This window comes from Manis pentadactyla, chromosome 7, assembly GCF_030020395.1.
Source record: "Manis pentadactyla isolate mManPen7 chromosome 7, mManPen7.hap1, whole genome shotgun sequence".
NCBI classification, from domain to species: Eukaryota; Metazoa; Chordata; class Mammalia; order Pholidota; family Manidae; genus Manis; species Manis pentadactyla.
The window spans coordinates 126,152,719-126,172,313 of NC_080025.1; the positions used below are offsets into that span (position 1 = coordinate 126,152,719).

Sequence of the window (19,595 nt, forward strand, 5' to 3'; positions counted from 1 at the left end):
ATTTCAGTGAATGGACAAGCTTGAGCCCCAGAAACCATGATCTTTGTTATTATCAAGTCTGATGCAAGACAGTTTTACCTTATCTGCTTCCTGTCTAGTTTTTTTGACAGCTGACCCAAAAGTGGGGTTAGTCTGACGAAGCTAGAGATTGCCCTTGACGCTTCTGATTCTTCTTTTCTCATCCAGAATTATAGTGAGTTATTGAGATAGCCTAGCCAAACACCACTAAAGTGTGGCAACTTTAAAAATTTGTGAGGCCTTGGAATACGTAGTGCCTGAACATAGACTGTAGCCTTTCACCAAGAGAAGCCATGTGGCTCACATGCCCTGTTGTCCTGAGGAGACAGGGGAGACCCAGAGACTGTTCTCCATGGCCAGCCCTTCAGGGTGTGAGGAGGGGCTCTTCTGACATGTTCACACATGCAGCCAAGCATGCCTAACACCCAGTGACGGGAAGACCACGTCCAAGGAGACTCAGCAGCCTCTCACACTGCCCAGACTTCTTCCGTCTGTGTTTCCTCTCTCATTCTCCACCCTCCCCCTTGTGTTTCTGTAATTTGTACAGTATCGTTGAGAGGCGTTGAAGAGATCAATAGCAATTCACCTTTTCCCTTATTGACTAAAATGACGGCAAGTAAAAATGGCAGGCAGTACCAATTAATTTATCATGAACTCTCCATTTCCTACAAGGCCAACAGTGACCTCTTCCTCTGCCTGTTACAGTGTTGATCTGCAGCTGGGATTCCTGTTGTTTCTGGACTGCTTTAATAGGAATGAGAGAACCACTGTGTCTGGCTCCTATAGTCAAAGGTGGATGAGAATGGAGACTGCAGGTAATGAGCAAGAGAATTACTGTAGCCCTGTTCTCTGACTCTCGCTTTATTTGAGGGGTCCACCATGCATGCTGTACTCTCTGGAGGAGAGGCAGCATGGCATCAGTCAATGGGCATTGCTGCCTCACCCAGCACTTCCTCCTTTTTCTAGAAGGTACATCCTTCCTTCATTATCAATTTTTCTACAGAATTTAAATTGAGTATGGTGAGCAGAAAGCCTATGACACCTACGAACTGTTTTTGCTGAAGGTACAAAGGTTTATCATCCCCTTCATGATGTTTTAAGTAGTACCTCTGGCTCACCCTGGGGGAGTTTGGGGTGAGGGAAGGGTTCTTGTGGTTTGGAGGGGTCTGTATCCACCAGAGGATGTATGGAGACAGTTCTTAACAGCTTTTCTCTATTCTAGAAACAAGCTTGAGAACAGTGTGTGTGTGTATGTATTCTGTTCTCAGTGGAAACACACTCTGACTCTCACTTGGGAAAGGTGATGGAGACCCTCCCCACCTTACAACATTTAAGGTGACACACACTAAAGAAATTATTTTTAAAACTACCTCTCAAATGGCAGGTAATTCTTCACTCACCTGATGGAATGGCCAAGGGTCTTTGAATCCCAGGGCTCTTAAGAGAGAAGTCAGCACTAACTACAAGGGAAAAGCTTGGTTAACTCAAACACCTTCTCATTGGGTATTGTAGTTTGAATGATGTTGGTTCTTTAGTGCACATGTACACAGAAGCCCGGCAAGGTTGTTAAGCACTGAGGAGGGGCTGAGAGAACTTGAGTCTGTTGCCTTGAGCAGCATGAGCCAGTTTCCAGCAACTCCGTCTGTGGTAGTTTTGACTGAGGAGGCAGTATTTGGAGGGCTGCCTGGAAGCTGACCCTGCTCCATGACCTCTGTACCCAGCAGAGGATCCACTTAACCTGGGGGGCTGTTAATGGAGACAGTGAGACTTGGGTTCGCAGAGCTGGTTGCCATCAAGGAGCTCTCAGCCTTTTGTGTCAGCCCAGGCTCTCACACTGCCTTCTCCAGAAGAGCACTGCCATTGTGATCACTTCCTGAGCACCCAGTGGATTGAGGTCTCCATTTTGGATGCCCTGTCCCATAGAGAGATTTCACTGGGAACCAGTGTGGCCATGTCAGGTAGCTCTGTGATCTGCAGACGCCAGACCTGGAGATGGCAGCCAGCTCTCTGTGACGCTGGTTAATTACATGTGACGCTGCCAGCAGCACAATTGTTCTTCTCCCATGGATCATTAATAAACCACTCTGGCCTGCACAGCTCAGGCAGGGGCAGTCTGACAATTCTATCACCTTCCTTGGCTCTGTCAGACAGGTCTTCCTCTCTTTCCGTCTAAAGCTTTCAAAATGGTTGGGGATGAAGAGAAGGAGGGAAAAGAAGAGTCTATTTCCATTTAATGCACGTGTTTTTCTCTCAACTGGAAAGTAACCTCTTGCTTTCAGATCCTCTTGGCAGCCAGACTACAAGGGTTCAAGGCTTGCCGTGGGTGGGAAGTGCTGGTGGCTCAGCTCCTAATATTTGCAGCAAACTACAGACTGAGCCCAATTTGGAGACAGGCAACTAGTGCAGCAGATGGCAAATAGTCCTGCCCCACTGGGGCCCAAGATCGGCACCATCTTCTTCCTTCAGCCAAGGCAGCCTCGTTTCTGCTATGCCTGAGTACAGAAAATATTTCTGGTCTTTTAGAAACTTCTTTTTTAGATGAAGGTGGAAAAAGGGAAAGCAAATATAATATGAAAAACTCAATCTAGTTAGAAATATTTCCCTGTCAAACAACCTAAAATAGAACTTTTTCTTTGTTGGTTAGAAGAATTTAGAATAGAAATCTACATTTCTCCATAGAGCATTGAGTGCAAAAATAAAAAATGGTTTATAAATAGAAATAAGCGTGACCCATTCAGTTTCCAAGAACTTGTGCATACAGCCTTCAGAATACTGAATTAGAACATTTTGTAGCTATGAGGACTCAAGAGATGATATAGTCCAATCCAGACAGTTCACAGTAGTTGAGAAAACTGAGGCCTGAGGAAATTAATGACTTAGGTGCATTCACATAGTAATTTCGTGGGGGAGCTAAAGACTCCACATTCCCGTTGGATTGATCTTACCTGTACCTACACCCAGACAGTCACCACCACCTGTTCATCTTGTTGGATTGATCTTACCTGTACCTACACCCAGACAGCACTGCCTGTTCACCCACTTAGAGTACAAGTAACGGAGCCCATGATGGTGGCATGTAAGGAGTGACAGGCAGGCAGAGGTATAAACATGCAATCTCTAAATTGTATTATTTTAGTAAGAAAAACACAAGAGGCTAAGTCAGGAGGGAAGTCATCCGGGTGTTGGCATTCTATATAGAAGTCAGACACCTGTGCCTAGACGGGTGCAGAGAGAGCTGCACACGGGAGCAGAAGGCATGCCGGGGCGGGAGGAAGACAGGTTCCTGACAAACCTGGAATTTTCCATCGCTTCTCCTGATAACTGATCCTAGAAAAGCTTGTCTCTTCAAGCCAAAACTCAGCTTCAGAAGAGCCTAAGACAAACACCCAAGGAATGCTAAACTCTTCCAAGAGCTTTCTTTGTCCCTTTGGTGGTGGGGCTTACATTATTTTTCTGCTTGTGTTTTTAATGAGAGAGTAGGGGAAGGTGAAACTTCCCAGCTGAAATTAACCTCAAGCTCCTTGGGCAGGACTCCAGCCTAAGCACTGTGTTCTGGTCATATTCAACCAGGGCACAGGACAGACCCCAGGCACCATCCCTGCCCCTGGGATTCTGCACCCTTAGGCCTGCTCCCTCCCTGTGGCAGATCCAAAAGCCATGTTGTGTTATCAGGGCCTGGGGCTCACCAGACCCTGTAGCTGAGGCTGGTTACCCATCTTCTTAGCCATGATGTCTGTTTTGTCTTTCAAGGGGTTGTCAAGTGGGAGAGGAACAAATCACATTTTTCGGCAATTTTATTTTATTAACTCTTGACTTTTTCCCCCCTCTTCTAAAGCACAGCTAAATGGAGCTAAACATACACACAAAGGCTATATTTAGTCCTGATGGTGCGGTAGAGTAGGGAAGGCACAAACGTAGATGTTTATCTGCTACCTAGTAAACACAGGGAGGTGTCAGGGCTGGAGAATTCAATAGTAATAATAAGCATTTATGTGGTGCAATGACAACTTTGATACAGGGCATAATTTTCTGGGGATTGCTATTAATTGTGCTTCTGCCTGTAAGCGGCCCCCTGGTGAGGGGCTTGGAATACCACACAGAGTTAAGCTATATTAAACATCAACTAAAACAGTGTAAAATAGAAACCAAATAAAATATGCAAAGGTCAGAGTGGCTGTGAACGTGCAGACAAGGCGTGGGCAGAGGGGTTAGGGCCTGGCAAGCCTAGTACACTGGCAGATTCATGTGTCTAGTTGCTCTAAGTTTCTTGAGTTGCCACGTTTAGTAGGTTTGCTGGAAAGTGAATAATGGTCCCTCTAGCCTCCCTAACTCAGTTCTTCCACAAAGGGGTCTCAGAAAGTACTCATTGTGGCCAGCAAGAAACTTGACAATCACAGTCTGCCAGCACTGTCCTATAGGCATTTCGGCAGTTCATCCACTTAGAGTACAAGTAACGGAGCCCATGATGGTGGCATATAAAAGAGAGTGACAGGCAGGCAGAGGTAAAAACATGCAGTCTCTTTTTAAAAAATAAAACATGTATTATTTTAGTGAGAAAAACACAAGAGGCTAAGTCAGGAGGGAAGTCATTGGGGCCTGAAAGTTGATGAAATGTTCCTTATCTGTGCTGTCCAATATAGCTGTCACTAGCCACCTATGGATATTGAGCATATGAAATGTAGTTAGTCCAACTGAAGCACAGTTTAATAAAACTTAATAAAATTTTAGTTCAAATAGCCACATGTGGCTCATGGCACAGGAGTCTAGACAGTCCTAGTCCACACTCGGTGCTCAGGAAATGTTCAATTTGCATTGCGGTCTTCCTGACCAATCTGCACCTTGCCCAGAACCTCGGGGCGGGGGGGTTGTTTTGTTCTGGGGGTTGTAGCAGGGGTTGAATACTTTTGTTTTGACCCAATTCTCTTATCCTCTTTTTAAGCTTCCAAGTTCTTTCGTAAGGATCATACAGAATGCCAAGAAAAGAGGAAAGAGATCAGTGCCTGCATCAAACCAGACAGCCATGGCCTTATCCATGCCGCCTGTTCTCCTTATGTCCCTGAGTCAGACTAATACCAGGTGTTTCCCTCTCCAGGCAGAGCAGAGGAGAGGGGCTTTGGATCTGTAGATCACAGGTCTGTGGCGCTGTCACCATTCCCACCAAACACCTGGTTCAGCTGCTGAGTCAAACTATTGAGTTCCCCAGAACCTGCATGGGTTGCAGAATTCCCAGGTCTTCCAGGAAACACTCACCTGACGTTCTTTGGTTCCTTTGGCACTTGAACTGAAAAGAACCTTTTCCCAAAGCTCTTTCAGTACTCACTGAATGCTTAGAGTGAATGCATTCATTGGGATGACATAGTATAGTGGAACAAAGCGTGGTATTTCTAATCAAATGCCATGTGTGAGTCCTGGCTTCTCCATTAACTAAATCTGTGACATTGAGGAAATCATTTAACCGCCCTGAGGCTTTATGTTCCCCAATAAAAATGAATGTGCTAGACTGAACAACCTCTCGGTACCAAGGGGCCCTAGAAAGATCCACATAGAGAGGCCCTAATTTCCATGAAACCCAATAGCTCCACGCAGTTTCCCCCTTCAGATTGTCAAGCCTCCATTTAAAGTGTGCCCTTTCCTGGGACCATCAAGAAGCCTCACCTGTGTCTCGTTGCCACTTCCCACCCAGGGAAGTTGTTCAGCAGCACAGGCACATCCTGAGCCAAACTGGGTGGCATTACATCCTCTGGTTATTATCGTACTCCTGTGAACCTCAGGGAGGCCAGCACAATCCCCACTTACTTTGAGTCACCCTCAGAGATGACATTTGGCCTGTAGCAGAAGATGGCAGGAACTTTCTTGACTTGAGCAGTCCGTCCATAAAGCAAAAGGGTTGGGGAGTTCGCTGATGTATGCCGATCCTCCCTGGTTGTTTGCCAGCCCTCTCCACCCAACAGTCACTAGTTACCACCCCGGGGATCTTCCCCAGAGCCCCTGTGGAGCTGCCAGCAGTGCACAGCTCACAAAGGGCCTGTAGCATCTCTAATTGAGGAGCTGGTGAGCGGACGCCCTCAGAGGTATTTTTAGCTGCAGTGATACAGCCTCATCTTTCTGTTGGATGTTTTGTTTAGTTATTTCTTAAATTAAATAAATAAATAAAATTGAAGACTGTGGTCCCAAACCCCAATTCCAACACCCAACAAGCCGATTTGATCCTGTCTGAGACCAGGTGCTGAGACTCAGACTTGCCAGAGTATTAGGCCAGAGAGACACCTTGTACAGAAGGGAGAAGAGCTAGAAACAGAGAGGAGGCATAATGCAGGCTGGCCTGGGGTGAGGTGCGGAGGGCCCTCTGAGCAGCCTGGGCGCTGAGAACAACTCTTCTTCCAGGCCCCTCAGACCCTTTGAGCTGAGGTATTGAGTGAGTGGACCCTCTAGCCTCCCTAACTCAGTTCTTCCACAAAGGGGTCTCAGAAAGTACTCATTGTGGCCAGCAAGAAACAAGACAATCACAATCTGCCAGCACTGTCCTATAGGCATTTCGGCAGTTCATCCACTTAGAGTACAAGTAACGGAGCCCATGATGGTGGCATATAAAAGAGAGTGACAGGCAGGCAGAGGTAAAAACATGCAGTCTCTAAATTGTATTATTTTAGTGTGAATTATACACATTTAGTTCTGTAGCTGGCTAACTTCTTACTTAATGTTTTTCTTTTCCTTCTCTTCTTCCTGTTCTATGACTTAGCACCTTTTCAGTGTCTTTTTTATTGTATACTGTATGATAGGGAACTAAAGGGTTATTCACAGAGCATGGGTTAGACCCCATAGCAGGATCCTGGATGGACAGGGCACTGGCTCTCAACCATGCTGCACATTGGATTCATGGGGTGTGCAGGAGGCTTACGAAACATACTTATACCTGGGCCTGTCTCCAAAAGTTCTGGCTTCATCAAGCACCATCTTTTTAAGTTCCCTGGGAATATTAGGTGATCCCGAGGAATAGTTTTGTTGATGGTGTTAGGTGTGATAATGGCACTGTGGTTATGTAAGAAAATGGCTGTATTTTTAGAGATGCGTACTGACATAAAGAAGGGCAAAATGACATCATGTCTGAGTTATAAAACTAAACGAGTAAAGAAAAAGGGATGCATGAAGCAAATCAGACAGTTTTGTCCGGTTATATGTGGGTGGTCAGTATATGGAAGTTCATGACTATTTTAAGTGTTGAAACTTTTTCAAATAAAAATATTTTGAGTAATAAAAATATTTATTAAAAACTTAAAAGCTCCCCAGGTGATTCTAATGTTCAGCCAAGGCTAAGAGTCAGTGGCTTTAGATCAAATTTGGATCCCCACACCCTAGATTAAGCCTGATTTTATCCAAGACTAATCTTTCAGGATAAACTCCCACAGGTAATCTGGACCCTAAACTCTTGGGTTGGTGAGGAACAGGATTGGGCACAAAGAACCAATTAGACCTGTGTCTAAATCAGAATTCTGAGTGGGCAGCCAGACAGCTTTGTCTCTTCTACTGCGTGACCTCAGTATCAGACAGTCCTGAAAGTTGTTGTGCCTCGTAGTTTACCTACCTTAACACCTGCATGCACTCCCACACCACCCCAAGGACTTCTCTTGCCACACCAGGGAACAGAAGACAGCTGCATTGTGACACATGCCACAGGGGAGTCCTGATTTCCTCAGTGTTAACACTTTACCACGCAGGATTTTGCTAAAACTGGGGTGGGGGAAGAGGGAGCTGAAACTTGTACCTGCCCCCTCTTCCCAGGAGTCCACGTGCTCTCAGCTCTCCATGCATGTATGTGAGGGCTCTTTAGTGTCCTCAATGCCTACTCCAGTACCCAGGCAGTATTTTGCTCTGGCTGCTCAGCAATAGGGTGTGCTGCAACTTGCCACGGCCAAACTAAATGAAGCTCTGGGGCTCAGGCTGGAAGATTCCATGGTACGTTTACTCATCACAGGCTTGCTTAGGACCCTGGCTTAGCACCTCTTCATTCAGAGGCAGGTTGCTGGCTCTTGTGTATTCAAGGCAGTTTGTGATTTATATGTGCACGTTAAGTAGTCTGTGTGTTGCTAAGGAAAGCTGAAGCTCAGGGAAGCTACAGGCTGCCCAAGGTCATTGACCAGCCCAGAGCTTAGCTGTGAATAGTATTTATTTACTAAGAGCATGGGTGCCCTCCTTCTCACTCCCTGGGGAAGCCTTGAGACAGTCCTTTCTGCAAATTCCACCTTGGGAGATCTGCAGAAATCACCCTCTGTACCTCCGTAGGAAGGCGCAGAGCATCTGCTCTCCCCTAGGATCTGAGTCAATATTGGTACTACCACTGTCCAGTGCCTACACCAGACACTTACTCCTCAGCCCAGTCATAGGAACAAGTAGCCTCAGAGGCACTAAAACTTAAAACTCCAAGCCGTATGGCCTGCTCTTTATCTTTACCTACGACTGTTTGCATGGGAGGAGGCGGAGGCTGTCCCTGGCTCTCTGATGCACCCAGTCCACATCTCCCTTGTTGCCATCCATCCTAACTGCTTCCCTTATTGTGCTGAGCTCCTCAAGGGCAAGAAGCAAACCTTCATCTCCATTTTTTTCCAGCCCCTGGCACAGTGCCAGTCACTGTACTGGCTCTAAGTAAGCATATGAGGAATAAGCGAGCTGAGGAAGGACAATGGTGGGGGTGTCACTAGGCTAACGGTCAGAAACCTAACATTTTAAAAAGTAGTTTCTTATTCATTTCGGCTTGTGAACCTAAACTGTGTGGAGATCTTGAGCCCTGCTGAGTTAGCACGTAGAGCAGCCTAGGAAAGGTTCTGGCTGGTAATGGCTAGAGAGAAACATACCATTTGGTTCTCTTCCCACTTTTCATTGGAATAAATTGTAGTCTTTCTAGGCCTTGGTTTCTCCCATTTGATATTACATGGGCCTCTGAGCAATCTGCCCTCTCCTCACTTGATACTCTGAGGAGGGTGACATGTTTATAGGCAGGTATTCCTATTTTTTTTTTTCTAAGACAGTCAGTCAGTTGATACTTGTCCAGCTCTCTTGGAAGTTACAAGTCCTAAAACCTGAATGAAACCTCCAGCACTAGCTCAGAGCAAAACCCTGTACAAGTTCTTCTGGCATTAGTGATAGGACTGTCCTGCCTGTCAGAAACCAGGCTGACCACTGAGTCTTTTACCTGTTCCCTTTAGACTGGAGCAGAAGCCACCAGGGTATGCCCTCAAATCACCTGGATGTGTTTTTAAAATATCAAAGTCCTGTCAACAGCCCTAGGAATCCCACCTAAGGATTTGATCTAGAGTCTGAACATTGATATTTTTTAACAGCCCCACTAATGCTGGCTATACATACCTGGGACCAAGATCCATTGTCTCAGAGTTGTCTCTAGAAGGAGGCATAATGGCACTTCAGCATCCCACCGCTCAGAGCAGAGCATGTGTTTGCTCTGGGCCCCCGTGTTACCTGCCGTAGTGAATTCTGAGACACAACTCCCAGCCTGCAACTGCTGGTGCCATGTGCCCACGCCTGCCACACACACACTGCTGCTTGACCTTGGGCAGGTGACATGGGGAGAGAGACCTGTGGGCAGTGGTTTGATTGTTTTGGAGGGCATTAGTGAGGGAGAACTATCCTGAACTGTCTGCAGTTTGTTAAAATGAATATATTTTTAAATTCTACCTCAAGGAATGCTCACCTGGGAACAGCCCACTGGCTTCTAAGCACCACATCCCATCCTCCATAGCAGAAGTGTCTATTCTAGCAGTAAGAGGCAAGGCCAGACACCAGTTGAAATCCCAGACAGCTTCCTACCCTCCCTCCATATCTTGTTAGATATTTTGAGCTTTAAGTCCTTATTTGTGCTCTGCCTACTTGGCTGGCTGTTCTGCACTTGAGCGGCTTGTTTGCCCGGACAGGTCCAAGCTGTCTGAGCCATCAGCAGCTGTACCTCCTCCCTCGCGCCTTCTGTCTGAGCCAACCTTGATTCACAGTTGTGCAGATGGCCTGAGCCTTATCCAGTGATGTCTGCCACTCCCATCCCTCTCCTGCCCTGCTTTCCCAGAGAGGAAAGGCTGGGCCAGGCCTTGCCTGCAGGTCAACTTGGGGCTAAGATGAAGACCAACCACTCTTAGTTCAGGCTCTGGCCTTGTTTTAACCCAGGCAATATGATAAAAGTTTTATCTGAACCACCTAGGACATGGGTCTCAGCAAGGTCTAAGTTCATAATGTATGGAAACCACTTTTCAATCTGCATCAGAGCTGGTCTGTTTTGGCAAACAGCCTTAGTGCCACCCACACTGTTTCTTCAGTATTACTGGGAGCTGAGAGAGTCAGAGGCCAGAGCAAGTGTCAGAAATCACCTTTCCTTCTTTTCCTGCCCTTTCCTTCCTTTCATGTAGGCTTAGCAACCTCTTAAAGTGCTGCTGCTCAGTTCCTCGGTCCGGTTTAAAGTGTTGAAAGGTAGTGCCCTGTAATACGTCACTGTAACCAATTCCCTTCTCCTCATCCCTCTCCAAGAGAAAGGAAGTGAATAACAACAAATGTGAGCGGGTCATGGGTGTACACCTTGTACATGAGAAAGGTATGCCGCAGCAGCCCTAGGACCTCACCTTTCCCCAGGCCAGCTCACTGCTGAGCTATGGATAAGACCCAGGAATCAGTGTCCCATTTAGCAGGTTCTAATTGAGAGAGACCCATAGCCATTCCCTCCTGCAAAATCAGTAGCTGGGAGGGAGTGCTGTGGCCGCAGTGCTCCTCCCACCTGCGTGGCTCTGGATGGGCATGCAAAGCAGTACCAATATTCAGACGATCCACCTGGAGGCCTGGTTAGCTGTTACACAGTTTTTCAAGGCTTTTTTCTCTACTGGAGGAAACTGTCCCAGTCCTAGGCTCCTCAAACACTGAGGATCATAAGCCCCCAGAGCAAACCCTTTTTTAAGGGAGTATCAGGCCTGAGATATATAACCCAGGATAAGGATAAGGATATTTTTAATCCTTGATAATGATAAAATATCTTATTAGTTCCCAAGGATCAAGAACATACTGACTAAAGAAGACAGGCTACCTGAAGAGAGGTCTGCTTCTGTTCCTACAATTGGAGGCAGTCATTTGGTGAGCATTATAATGTCCTAGTTACCATGAGGCCATGCAGACAGAATGGAATTAAGGGCCCTTATTCACTCCAAACATCACAGTTACCTACAACCTAGGATGGGACCTACCCTCTTCTGTTGATTTGGTAAGCAAGCAAGAAAGATCCTCTACCAGAGTCCTGTACCTAGGAACCTTATAGTTTGTCTAAAGCCACATAGTAGGTAGCACCAAACTGGCCAAGTCCGTGTTCTTCTGACCTGTCCTGCCCTCCCTGGCTTCTGTCTAGCATATGTTGCTTTCTCTCCCTGCTACAATTGATGCTTAGCTGCTTAACCTCAGGATCCTTACTCTCTTGGATCCTTTCCCTTGTCTTGTCTGACTACATCTTAGAGGCTGCCTACTTTTGTTTTTAATCCAGAAATTCTAGTCGACTAGAACTGCTGGGCTGAGAGAGAGCCATAGGCACAGTTCAGATTCTTGAGTTGGCCTCAAGGACCTGAACTGACAGTATTTGTCTTAAATCTTAAAGTAACCATTAGATTTATAGCCAGAAACCTTAGCCAGCAAACACCTGTAGCAGATATACTACCACCCACCCCCAATTAGAAGAAGAATTACCCTAGAACTGCTCAGCACCAGGTCAGGAGGAGAGTGGTGCTCCAGGGGGGATGCTGCCCTCCCCCCTCTGCCAGGGCTCCTGTAACCTAAGAGCAGTTCAGAAGTTTGGAGACTGGGATGGAGGGTTCTGTTCCCATCTTCTGCCCTCTGTACTTTCTGTGGCACTGCCTGTAAATCTGCCTTGCTAGGGACTACCAAAGGCTGCCCCAGCTGCCAGAGCTTGCTCACACTGCTCATTTCATTTGGGTGTCTGCTTGAAGCCAGGATGCTCTGGACCTGCGAAGGCTGTATAAGTACAACTACTAATTGCCCAGGAAGATTTTTCCTGTTGTCCCAGTACAGGACTACCTCTCAGGCCCCATGTGTTGCATTCACCAAAGTTTTAGGCACGAGAGGTGGCTCTGGTCTCTCTGGGGACAAGTAGGGAAAACATTCCCTGGCTGACTTTTCCTGGGTTCCAGTTCTAAATGGCAAAGCCCACATGGCCCTCAGTGTCTCCCACTCCACACACCACACCTGATTCCACCTGAAGCCATTTCACACCAGCAGAGGGAAGCCCTAGCTCTAGCAGCAGCCCTACTTGGGGGTAAAATCTTTTACCTTCCTAACATTTTGTAAATTGGAGCAGTGAGGCTCCAGAATGGAAGTGAAATGACCTGTGGGGTTGAAAGGTATAATACAGCCAGTGGTTATTTTGGTTGTTGCTTTCCACATATTGAATGGTTCTAGTTGTTACTGAACTTCCTTGCTTCTGTGACGGTCAGGTTCTGTACCCACTGTGGCATTAGTGTAGGGATGGGCAAGAGAAAGCTTTGCTGCTTTCTGGCACCTGAAAATGCTTCTCTGTGCAGCGTGGAGCTGCTGGCTGGGAGCTGCTGAAGTAGCACCAGGAAGACCCCTCCAGCTCTTCTAAGCTAAACAAACTGGGCCTGTGCACTATTCTGGATCACACCTCTCTGCAGCTTCATCCTCCTTCCCTTCCCTGGCTCAGCATAATGCACTGTGAAGGGATGTTTTGGGTGTCAGCAAGAGAGGCATTTGAGGAGAAATGAACTGATGGAGGAAGGGGGAATGCTGCTCAGTCATCTCTTGAGTAGAAAGGAAAAGGTCATCAGAGCCGTATGGGGCCGGCGTTGGATTATTGTTGACTGCCTTGCTGCAGCAAAGGGCCAGCTCACTGGGCCAGCACTGGGTACTGCCCACCCCATCCAGCTGCCGACAGCCAAGTACAAAGAAACCCGCGCTCTATGTACACAGACGGGTCTTCGTGTCAGCGTGAGCCCATTTTCAGCCCTTGCCCAGGAAGGCCAGCCCCTGACATGGTAATTTAATTAAATTTGCCTCCCTCCATGGCCCATATACTCGAAGAGGTTTGGGGGGAAATGATTCTGGCTGAGGAACATGACCCTGCCACTCTGGCACTGCCCCAGAGCCGAGCCGCAGTGCCATAAAGGGTCTGGCCACCCTGCATGCAGCCCAGGGCATCTGTCTGCACTGCAGGCTCTCTGGCCCTGCTGGCACATCTGGCCAGGCGGCCTCTGGAAGCATCTGTCTCTATCACAGGGAAGCCACCAGGGGCAAAGTCAAGGACTCCACCCCTACTCGACCTGCCAGGAGCAGCCTCCGAAAAAATCAGAAACACAATATGAGCTTTCCCCACCACTGTCAGCGTATAAGAAGGGAAAGAGCAGACTGCAGGGACCCCACCCCCTCAACTGAAACTGCAGCCTCAGTAATAGCTATCACCCCAATTTCAGTGTTAGCTCATATCCCTGTCCTTCTGCCCAAGATATAATAGATATTTAGGGACTGAAATTGATTTTCCTACCCCGGCTTCCAGTGAACTTACTACTGTGTTTCATGTCTCAACCATTCATCATTTTTTTGTCCATTCTGCCTGAGGTTCACCCCCAGCCCCCAGAGACCTCCCACTGCCTCCCAGCCAGCCAGCACTCATGGAGTTCAGTGAGTCAAGAAGTACATACACTTTTACCTGCTCTTGTCTGCTCCATCTTGTCCGGAGAGTCTGCCCTTTCATCCTACCATTAACTTCTGGCCCGTCTCTCTCAGCCTTTTATGTCCTAGGTCAGCAGCACCATGCCTGCTGGAGAAGCACATTCTTTTTGGCCCCCCCTTTCTCTCCCCACCAAGAGCACATCCTCCTGGCTGGCTAATCTCTCCTGCATAATGATAGCAGCACCTCCGAGAGAAAGGGAATTTCTCTGGCACAGTTGTCTCAACACCAGCAGAACACAGGCTGTTGCTTAGGAGAGGGAATCATTAGAGTCAGGCCATTATTGGAGGGGACCAGTCTCTAGGGGAGCTGGCAGAAATTACCACTCCTTAATAGATGAAAACTCATTTGCTTGAAGCCCCCGCCCTCCTCTTTATTTCTCTATGTTCCCCACCTCCCTTCTCTTCCCAGCTTTGAAGTTGAGAAGAGAGGTAACTCTATCCAATCCAAGATGGCAAATTTCTGCTAGATTAACTTGGTTAAAAGATACTTGGCTGAAAGCGGCTGTTCTTTTAGAATGCTTCTGTTGGGACTTGGCTTGAAACCTTCATGAAGGAGATAGATTCTAATTAAATGTGTATAATAGAATTATAGCCAGGGCCACTCATTTCCCAAGAGATGATTTGTTGAGATGGTGAAAAGATGTTTTCCAGCTTCTTAGATCCCTCTTTGGGAGTCAAGCTGGGCTTTCTGAGCTTTGCCTGTGTGGGTGCCCTTGCTTACATAGTACTAGGGAAGGTGAGGAGGGGAAAGCAGGACCCCGGACTTGTCCATTTCTCCAGTGGTCTACTTGACCTTGAATGGACCTCTAACATGATCCCACTTCTGCAAACCTTCCCTGCACTGGGATGTACATTCTTTACCTTACAGCTCTTCACTCCTGTAGGGAAGGGGAGTACAGCATAAGCAACAAATGCTCCTTTAAATTTATTAGCTGTTGAACACTTACAGTTGAAGAGAAAAGAAAAGTTGCCTGATTTCTCAGCTTTAGCTGTTTGCATGAAGTCATGAGTAGGCACCACCCATCTCGGATATAAGTACTGGCATGAAAGGCCTTCCTTTTTCTCCTTCCTTCCTTGGAAGCAAACTGTAGGGGATTACACCAATTTGTAAACTCCAGGGGGCACTAATCACTTTGTGGTGTCTGTAAATGGCGCCCCCTGGAGTGTAAGTCATGGTGACCCTGCTAGTGTTCAGTTACATTGCTGGGTTGAGAACCCAGACACTGGAGACCCAGGCTCTGCATCACCAGCTGTGACACTGTGCAAGTCACATCTCCCTGGACTTCATTTTCCTTATAACTAAAATGAGGAGGTCCAACTAGATCTCATGAATTAACTTGGAAATTCCTGTCACTGTCTCCACACCCCTGAAGCCATAAACCATTCTGTCCTAGTGTCCATTGCCATCCCAAGGTTGGCCAGCCTAGATAACATACCCATTATGTGAAGGTACTCTCAGCTGACATGATGCCATTGGTCAGAGCAGATGTGGACTTAAAACAGGAATGTGGAGGAAGGATTAACAAACAGGAAAACTATCCTGCACTCACAATGGGCTGGAACAGGAAGAAGGTGGAATAGGCCAATTCCTTCTTCTTGCGCTCATACTTCTCTGTGGCTTTTTTCTGACACGTGTACATGGCACACCTATTAGCTGCAGTCACTTCCCCCACAAGGGAAACAAAATGAAATGCAAACATGCTTTGAGATATCTCAGCCTTGCTAAGTCCCTCTAAGCATCCTCTCCCTGTTTCTAATTAAAAAATTGTCTTCCCTTTCCCTGGTTCCTTTACCAGTCTCTTCCTTGATCCTCCCTCCTTAGTCCAGATTCTCCCAATTCATCTCCATAAAGAGATGAATTGGAAGAATATGCTGTCATGTCAGAAGGAAGCCATTGTCAATTCACACAGGCAGACTCTAATAGGATAAAGTATTATCCAACTTCCTTTAAGTCTAGAAATTAAGTCTTCTTGCAATGGTAATAGATTATAACTTATAACCACTGCAGCTGGTAGGCTGCAGGAACAGGCTGTTAGTGTACGAGGCCTCAGCTCCATTTCTGGGTCTGTGCTGGGCCTATTATGAGGGATGCAGTGAGCATTCCTACAGACAGGGCTACACTATCTGTACAGGGCACATCCTGTGTGAAGAGTGCCTATAACTCATTCAGTTCACCTACAGGGCAGAATCTGGGTGGGAGAAGCTGTCTGAATGGTCTTAATGAGCCTGCAGGAGTGGGTAGGTAAAAGGAAGAAGCCTGGCCCTTGAAAACTGGGAAGAAGTAGCCTGAGGCCAGGAAACCAAACTTCGCATGGGAGCAGTTAGTGTGTGAAAATCTCTTCTCATGCATCCTGCTGACTCACTGAGCAGGTACTGTGACTTATCTGGTGACTAACTCAGCACCAGCACAGACAGGAAAAAGAAGGGGTGAGACTGTAAAGGAACTGTAAGAGGCCACAGGTGAAGGACTTGCCTCAGAAGAGCAATCAGCATGACACCTGTTAGAAGGAAAAACAATCACCAATCTTCTAGAATGGAAGGATCTTGCAGAAATATCCTAGAGCCTGTCATGGCAGATGATAATACCCAAATAGACATCATGGAGGGGAACAAGCTGACATGAGAATTAACTGGAGGTGCTGCATATTAGTGGGACTTTAAGAACGTAGGTGGGTATTAAAGAAACAAGTGGACCAAGGATTGCTTCTTTGGTGTTTAGTAGTTGATACAAGCTTTAGTAATTGCTCTGTGTATCTCGTATTGTTCCTAGATACACAGAATGAATGAACCTGAAAGGCTAAGTACTAGTTTGGTCCAGGCAGTCCCCACACCTGGCACTAGAGTCTCAGTGCTTCCCTGTTATAGGTCCAAAAATCTTAAGGGGATAAGCTAGGGAAGACATTACCATCCTCTCAAATGCTACCTTCCTTTGACACAGATCTTGTCCCAGGGATATCCCCCACAGTCCGAGGCCTAATCTCTCTGACTCACTACCAGGGTCCATGTGCACTGAACTCACAGTGTTCATCATTTTTATGGGAAAACAAAATTTATGTAACACCCTTTCTCTGGAATAACACTCTATTTGTGGATAAACACTGAGTTGCTCCCTCTTCTCTTCCTCCCATGATGACACCATAATAGAAACGAGGGACCAGGTTCAGAGCAGCTCCCTGAGTGAGCTGGTCAGGATTAGATTACAGGCCTGAAGGCTGGGTTCCTTCCCCCAAGCAGTGGACAGCCTCCTGGATAGGGAACAGGACTGTTGCGGGTAGGTGGTTTGGCCCAAGCACTGACAGCAAAGCTGGCATTTATCAGAGGATAAAACCTGTGATCATCCTAAAATCTAATTCTAGCCTCTCATTAGGAAATCAAAATGTATTCTCTCTTAAGCTTCTCTTGGAAAGTTGATCTCCTTGCTTTTCTTCTCCTCTGTTCCGTGCCATGAATCTCACAGTAACAGTCCTCCCCCACCCAGGGGCCGGCCAGCCTCTGCACGCTAGGAGTGGAGGAATCTCCCTGGTTTTCTCTTTAACTGCATTGCAGACCCTTAGCTTGTGTATCTGCCATATGGCTGTATTCTGCTCACACTTGCTCAAATTCTGTTGCTGCCTTTCTTTTTCTCCAAGCCCCTCTACCAGTGCTGTGAGGCTCCCATAGTTCTCTTTGGGCTGCCTTCTCCCTCCTGGCGCCTCTGCCCTGCCCACCCCACACCCCAAAACGGCATCCTGACAGAGAAACAGGAATAGGCAGAGAAGACAAGACGCTGACATTCTGGGTAAAGGACCATGGCTTCCTAGAGGATGTTTGCTGTCCCAGCCCTCACCTAGTGTGCCACCCACCACCAGCAGCACCCTCTTTCTTCTGGCTCACCGTGAGGACAGGTAATCTACTCCTGGACTAAGACAGTGCCCTGCGCCAACTGTAGAGTTCAACTAGGGAGCAGAACACAAGGCAGTATTTCCTGAGAAGAAATGTATGGTTCATTGGTGCTGTCCCTGACTTCAGGATAAGCATCCTTCCTCTCTGGAATAGCTCAGTAGGCATGTTCTCTATTGGGGCATGGTTCTCTAAGGTTCCAGAAAAGCAGTGAGGATAGGGGCTGGTCAGCTGGTCTGTACTCTTATGTATATTGTTGGATAACTACCGACTATATAGCATTACTTCATGTTGTCAGGCACTGTTATAAGTGTGACCTTATATAATTTCGATTCTCACAATAACCTGTGAAGCAGTGAAGTGTAGATACTCATATTATGTCCATTTTACAGATGAAGAAACTGAGTATTTGTCAAGGCACACAGGTAATAAGTTGATGGAGCTGGGATTCAACCCAGGAAGACTGGCTGCAGGGTCTATACTTGTAAGCATGATGCTCTTTTGCTTTGCATGTATGTAAGTATGTTCTGGTTTCTGAAGCATTTGCCCCTACTCCAAGAAGCAGTTTATATCATTTTAATTTAAAGCAAAGAGGAGAACAACTTTAATCCACTGCCCAAACCTTTCGTTCCCCCCTTAAGGGTAAAGGGTACTTTCCTGAATGGATGGAGGCCAAGAGAGATGCTTTGAGCCAAAAGCTGCCTTTCAGTTCAGCTGAGGCAGGACTTAGAAATGGTATGAATGGTGCCTGCATTAGCCAATGGCATAGAGTGCTAGCAGAGGAGATGAAATCAGACATATGTTTGGATATAAAAGTTCCTTCTTTTTCCTCTTCTCTAATTTTAAGCCCCTGCTGCTTTGTTGCTGTAAATCGGTGGAGCCTTAATTGAGGGCTCAGGCTCCCTGAGGTAGTAGCCTGGGCTGAGTAAGGCCCCCCCCTTAGCCCTCTCCTAATCTCTACCCATGTCCACTGAAGGAAGCTGGAGCTTTCCACTACTAATGGTCATACTCTGGACCTCCTCCCCAAAACATCAGAAATTGTGTTGCAGTGATTCTTCACTACGTAGTTCCTCCCAGCACCCAGCCAGTTGCTGGCCTCAATACATGTTAAACAGCCTTGATAAAGCTAGTATCTCTAAGCCTTAGGAACTAGCCTGTCTACTCTACCTTCATTGATAATAGAATACAGCATTATATCAAATAGCGATTAAAGGTCCTAGAGTAGATCATGGGAATGGCAACCACCACATGGCACTTTAAGAGCCACGGCAGGGATGGATACTGTGGAGCAGAGGAGTCAAGGAACCCCCTCACCCTGCCCCATAGTTTCATTATTGAGCAAAATAAGCCGAAACCACTCCACTGTGGGGAACTTGCTCTCATGGGTGCTTTAAGACGCCTGTCCTCTACTCTGCAAAGCTTGCAAGAGCAAGGTGGGGATTTGGCCAGGCCACCTTTCCCACTGTGAAACACACTGCCTCACCTACCTCACCCTTGTCCCCGATTAGCCATCACCCTCTTTAGGATCCTGCAGTTTGTCTGCCAGTGAGATCTAAGAATCAGGAAGCTGTACAGTCCTAAAAGACCAACTCCTTAGTGAGCACACACGGCCCTTGGGCCACTATGGAACCCCTATAGTCAGAATTCGGTCAGGCCTTAGAGCACAGTAGAGCAGTTTCTGCGGAGATGGGAGCTCGAAGAGGTAGGAGAAGAGGACACAGCGCTGTCTGTAGGAAGGTCCCATTCTCACTGTATGTTGGCCAGGAGATAGTCAGTAGGAGCCTGGTGAGGAAGCACATATGACTTGGGAGTCAGGAGACCTGGGTTTCATTCAGTCTCAGCTGTTCCACTAACGTGTGACCTTGGATGTACTCCTTTCAGTTTCTCTGAAGTTCTGTTTTCTTGGTTGTAAAATGTGAAGGGATTAGACTAAATGATTTTTCAGGGCCTTTAAAAAATTCTAT

The 19,595-nt window shown here is 47.0% G+C and overlaps 1 protein-coding gene across 4 annotated transcripts in view; it reads left to right on the forward strand.

Annotated features, from left to right (window-relative positions):
- The window catches only part of SND1 (staphylococcal nuclease and tudor domain containing 1), a 446,546-nt gene that overhangs the window by 363,911 nt on the left and 63,040 nt on the right, over positions 1 to 19,595 (forward strand). For 2 of the 4 annotated variants that reach the window (XM_057504746.1, XM_057504744.1), the window contains exon 17: positions 11,047 to 11,136. The exons of the other annotated variants lie outside the window; for them this stretch is intronic. In XM_057504746.1, the coding sequence (XP_057360729.1) occupies positions 11,047 to 11,136 (90 nt within the window). The remainder of the gene's footprint in view (positions 1 to 11,046; positions 11,137 to 19,595) is intronic. 4 annotated transcript variants of the gene reach the window in all.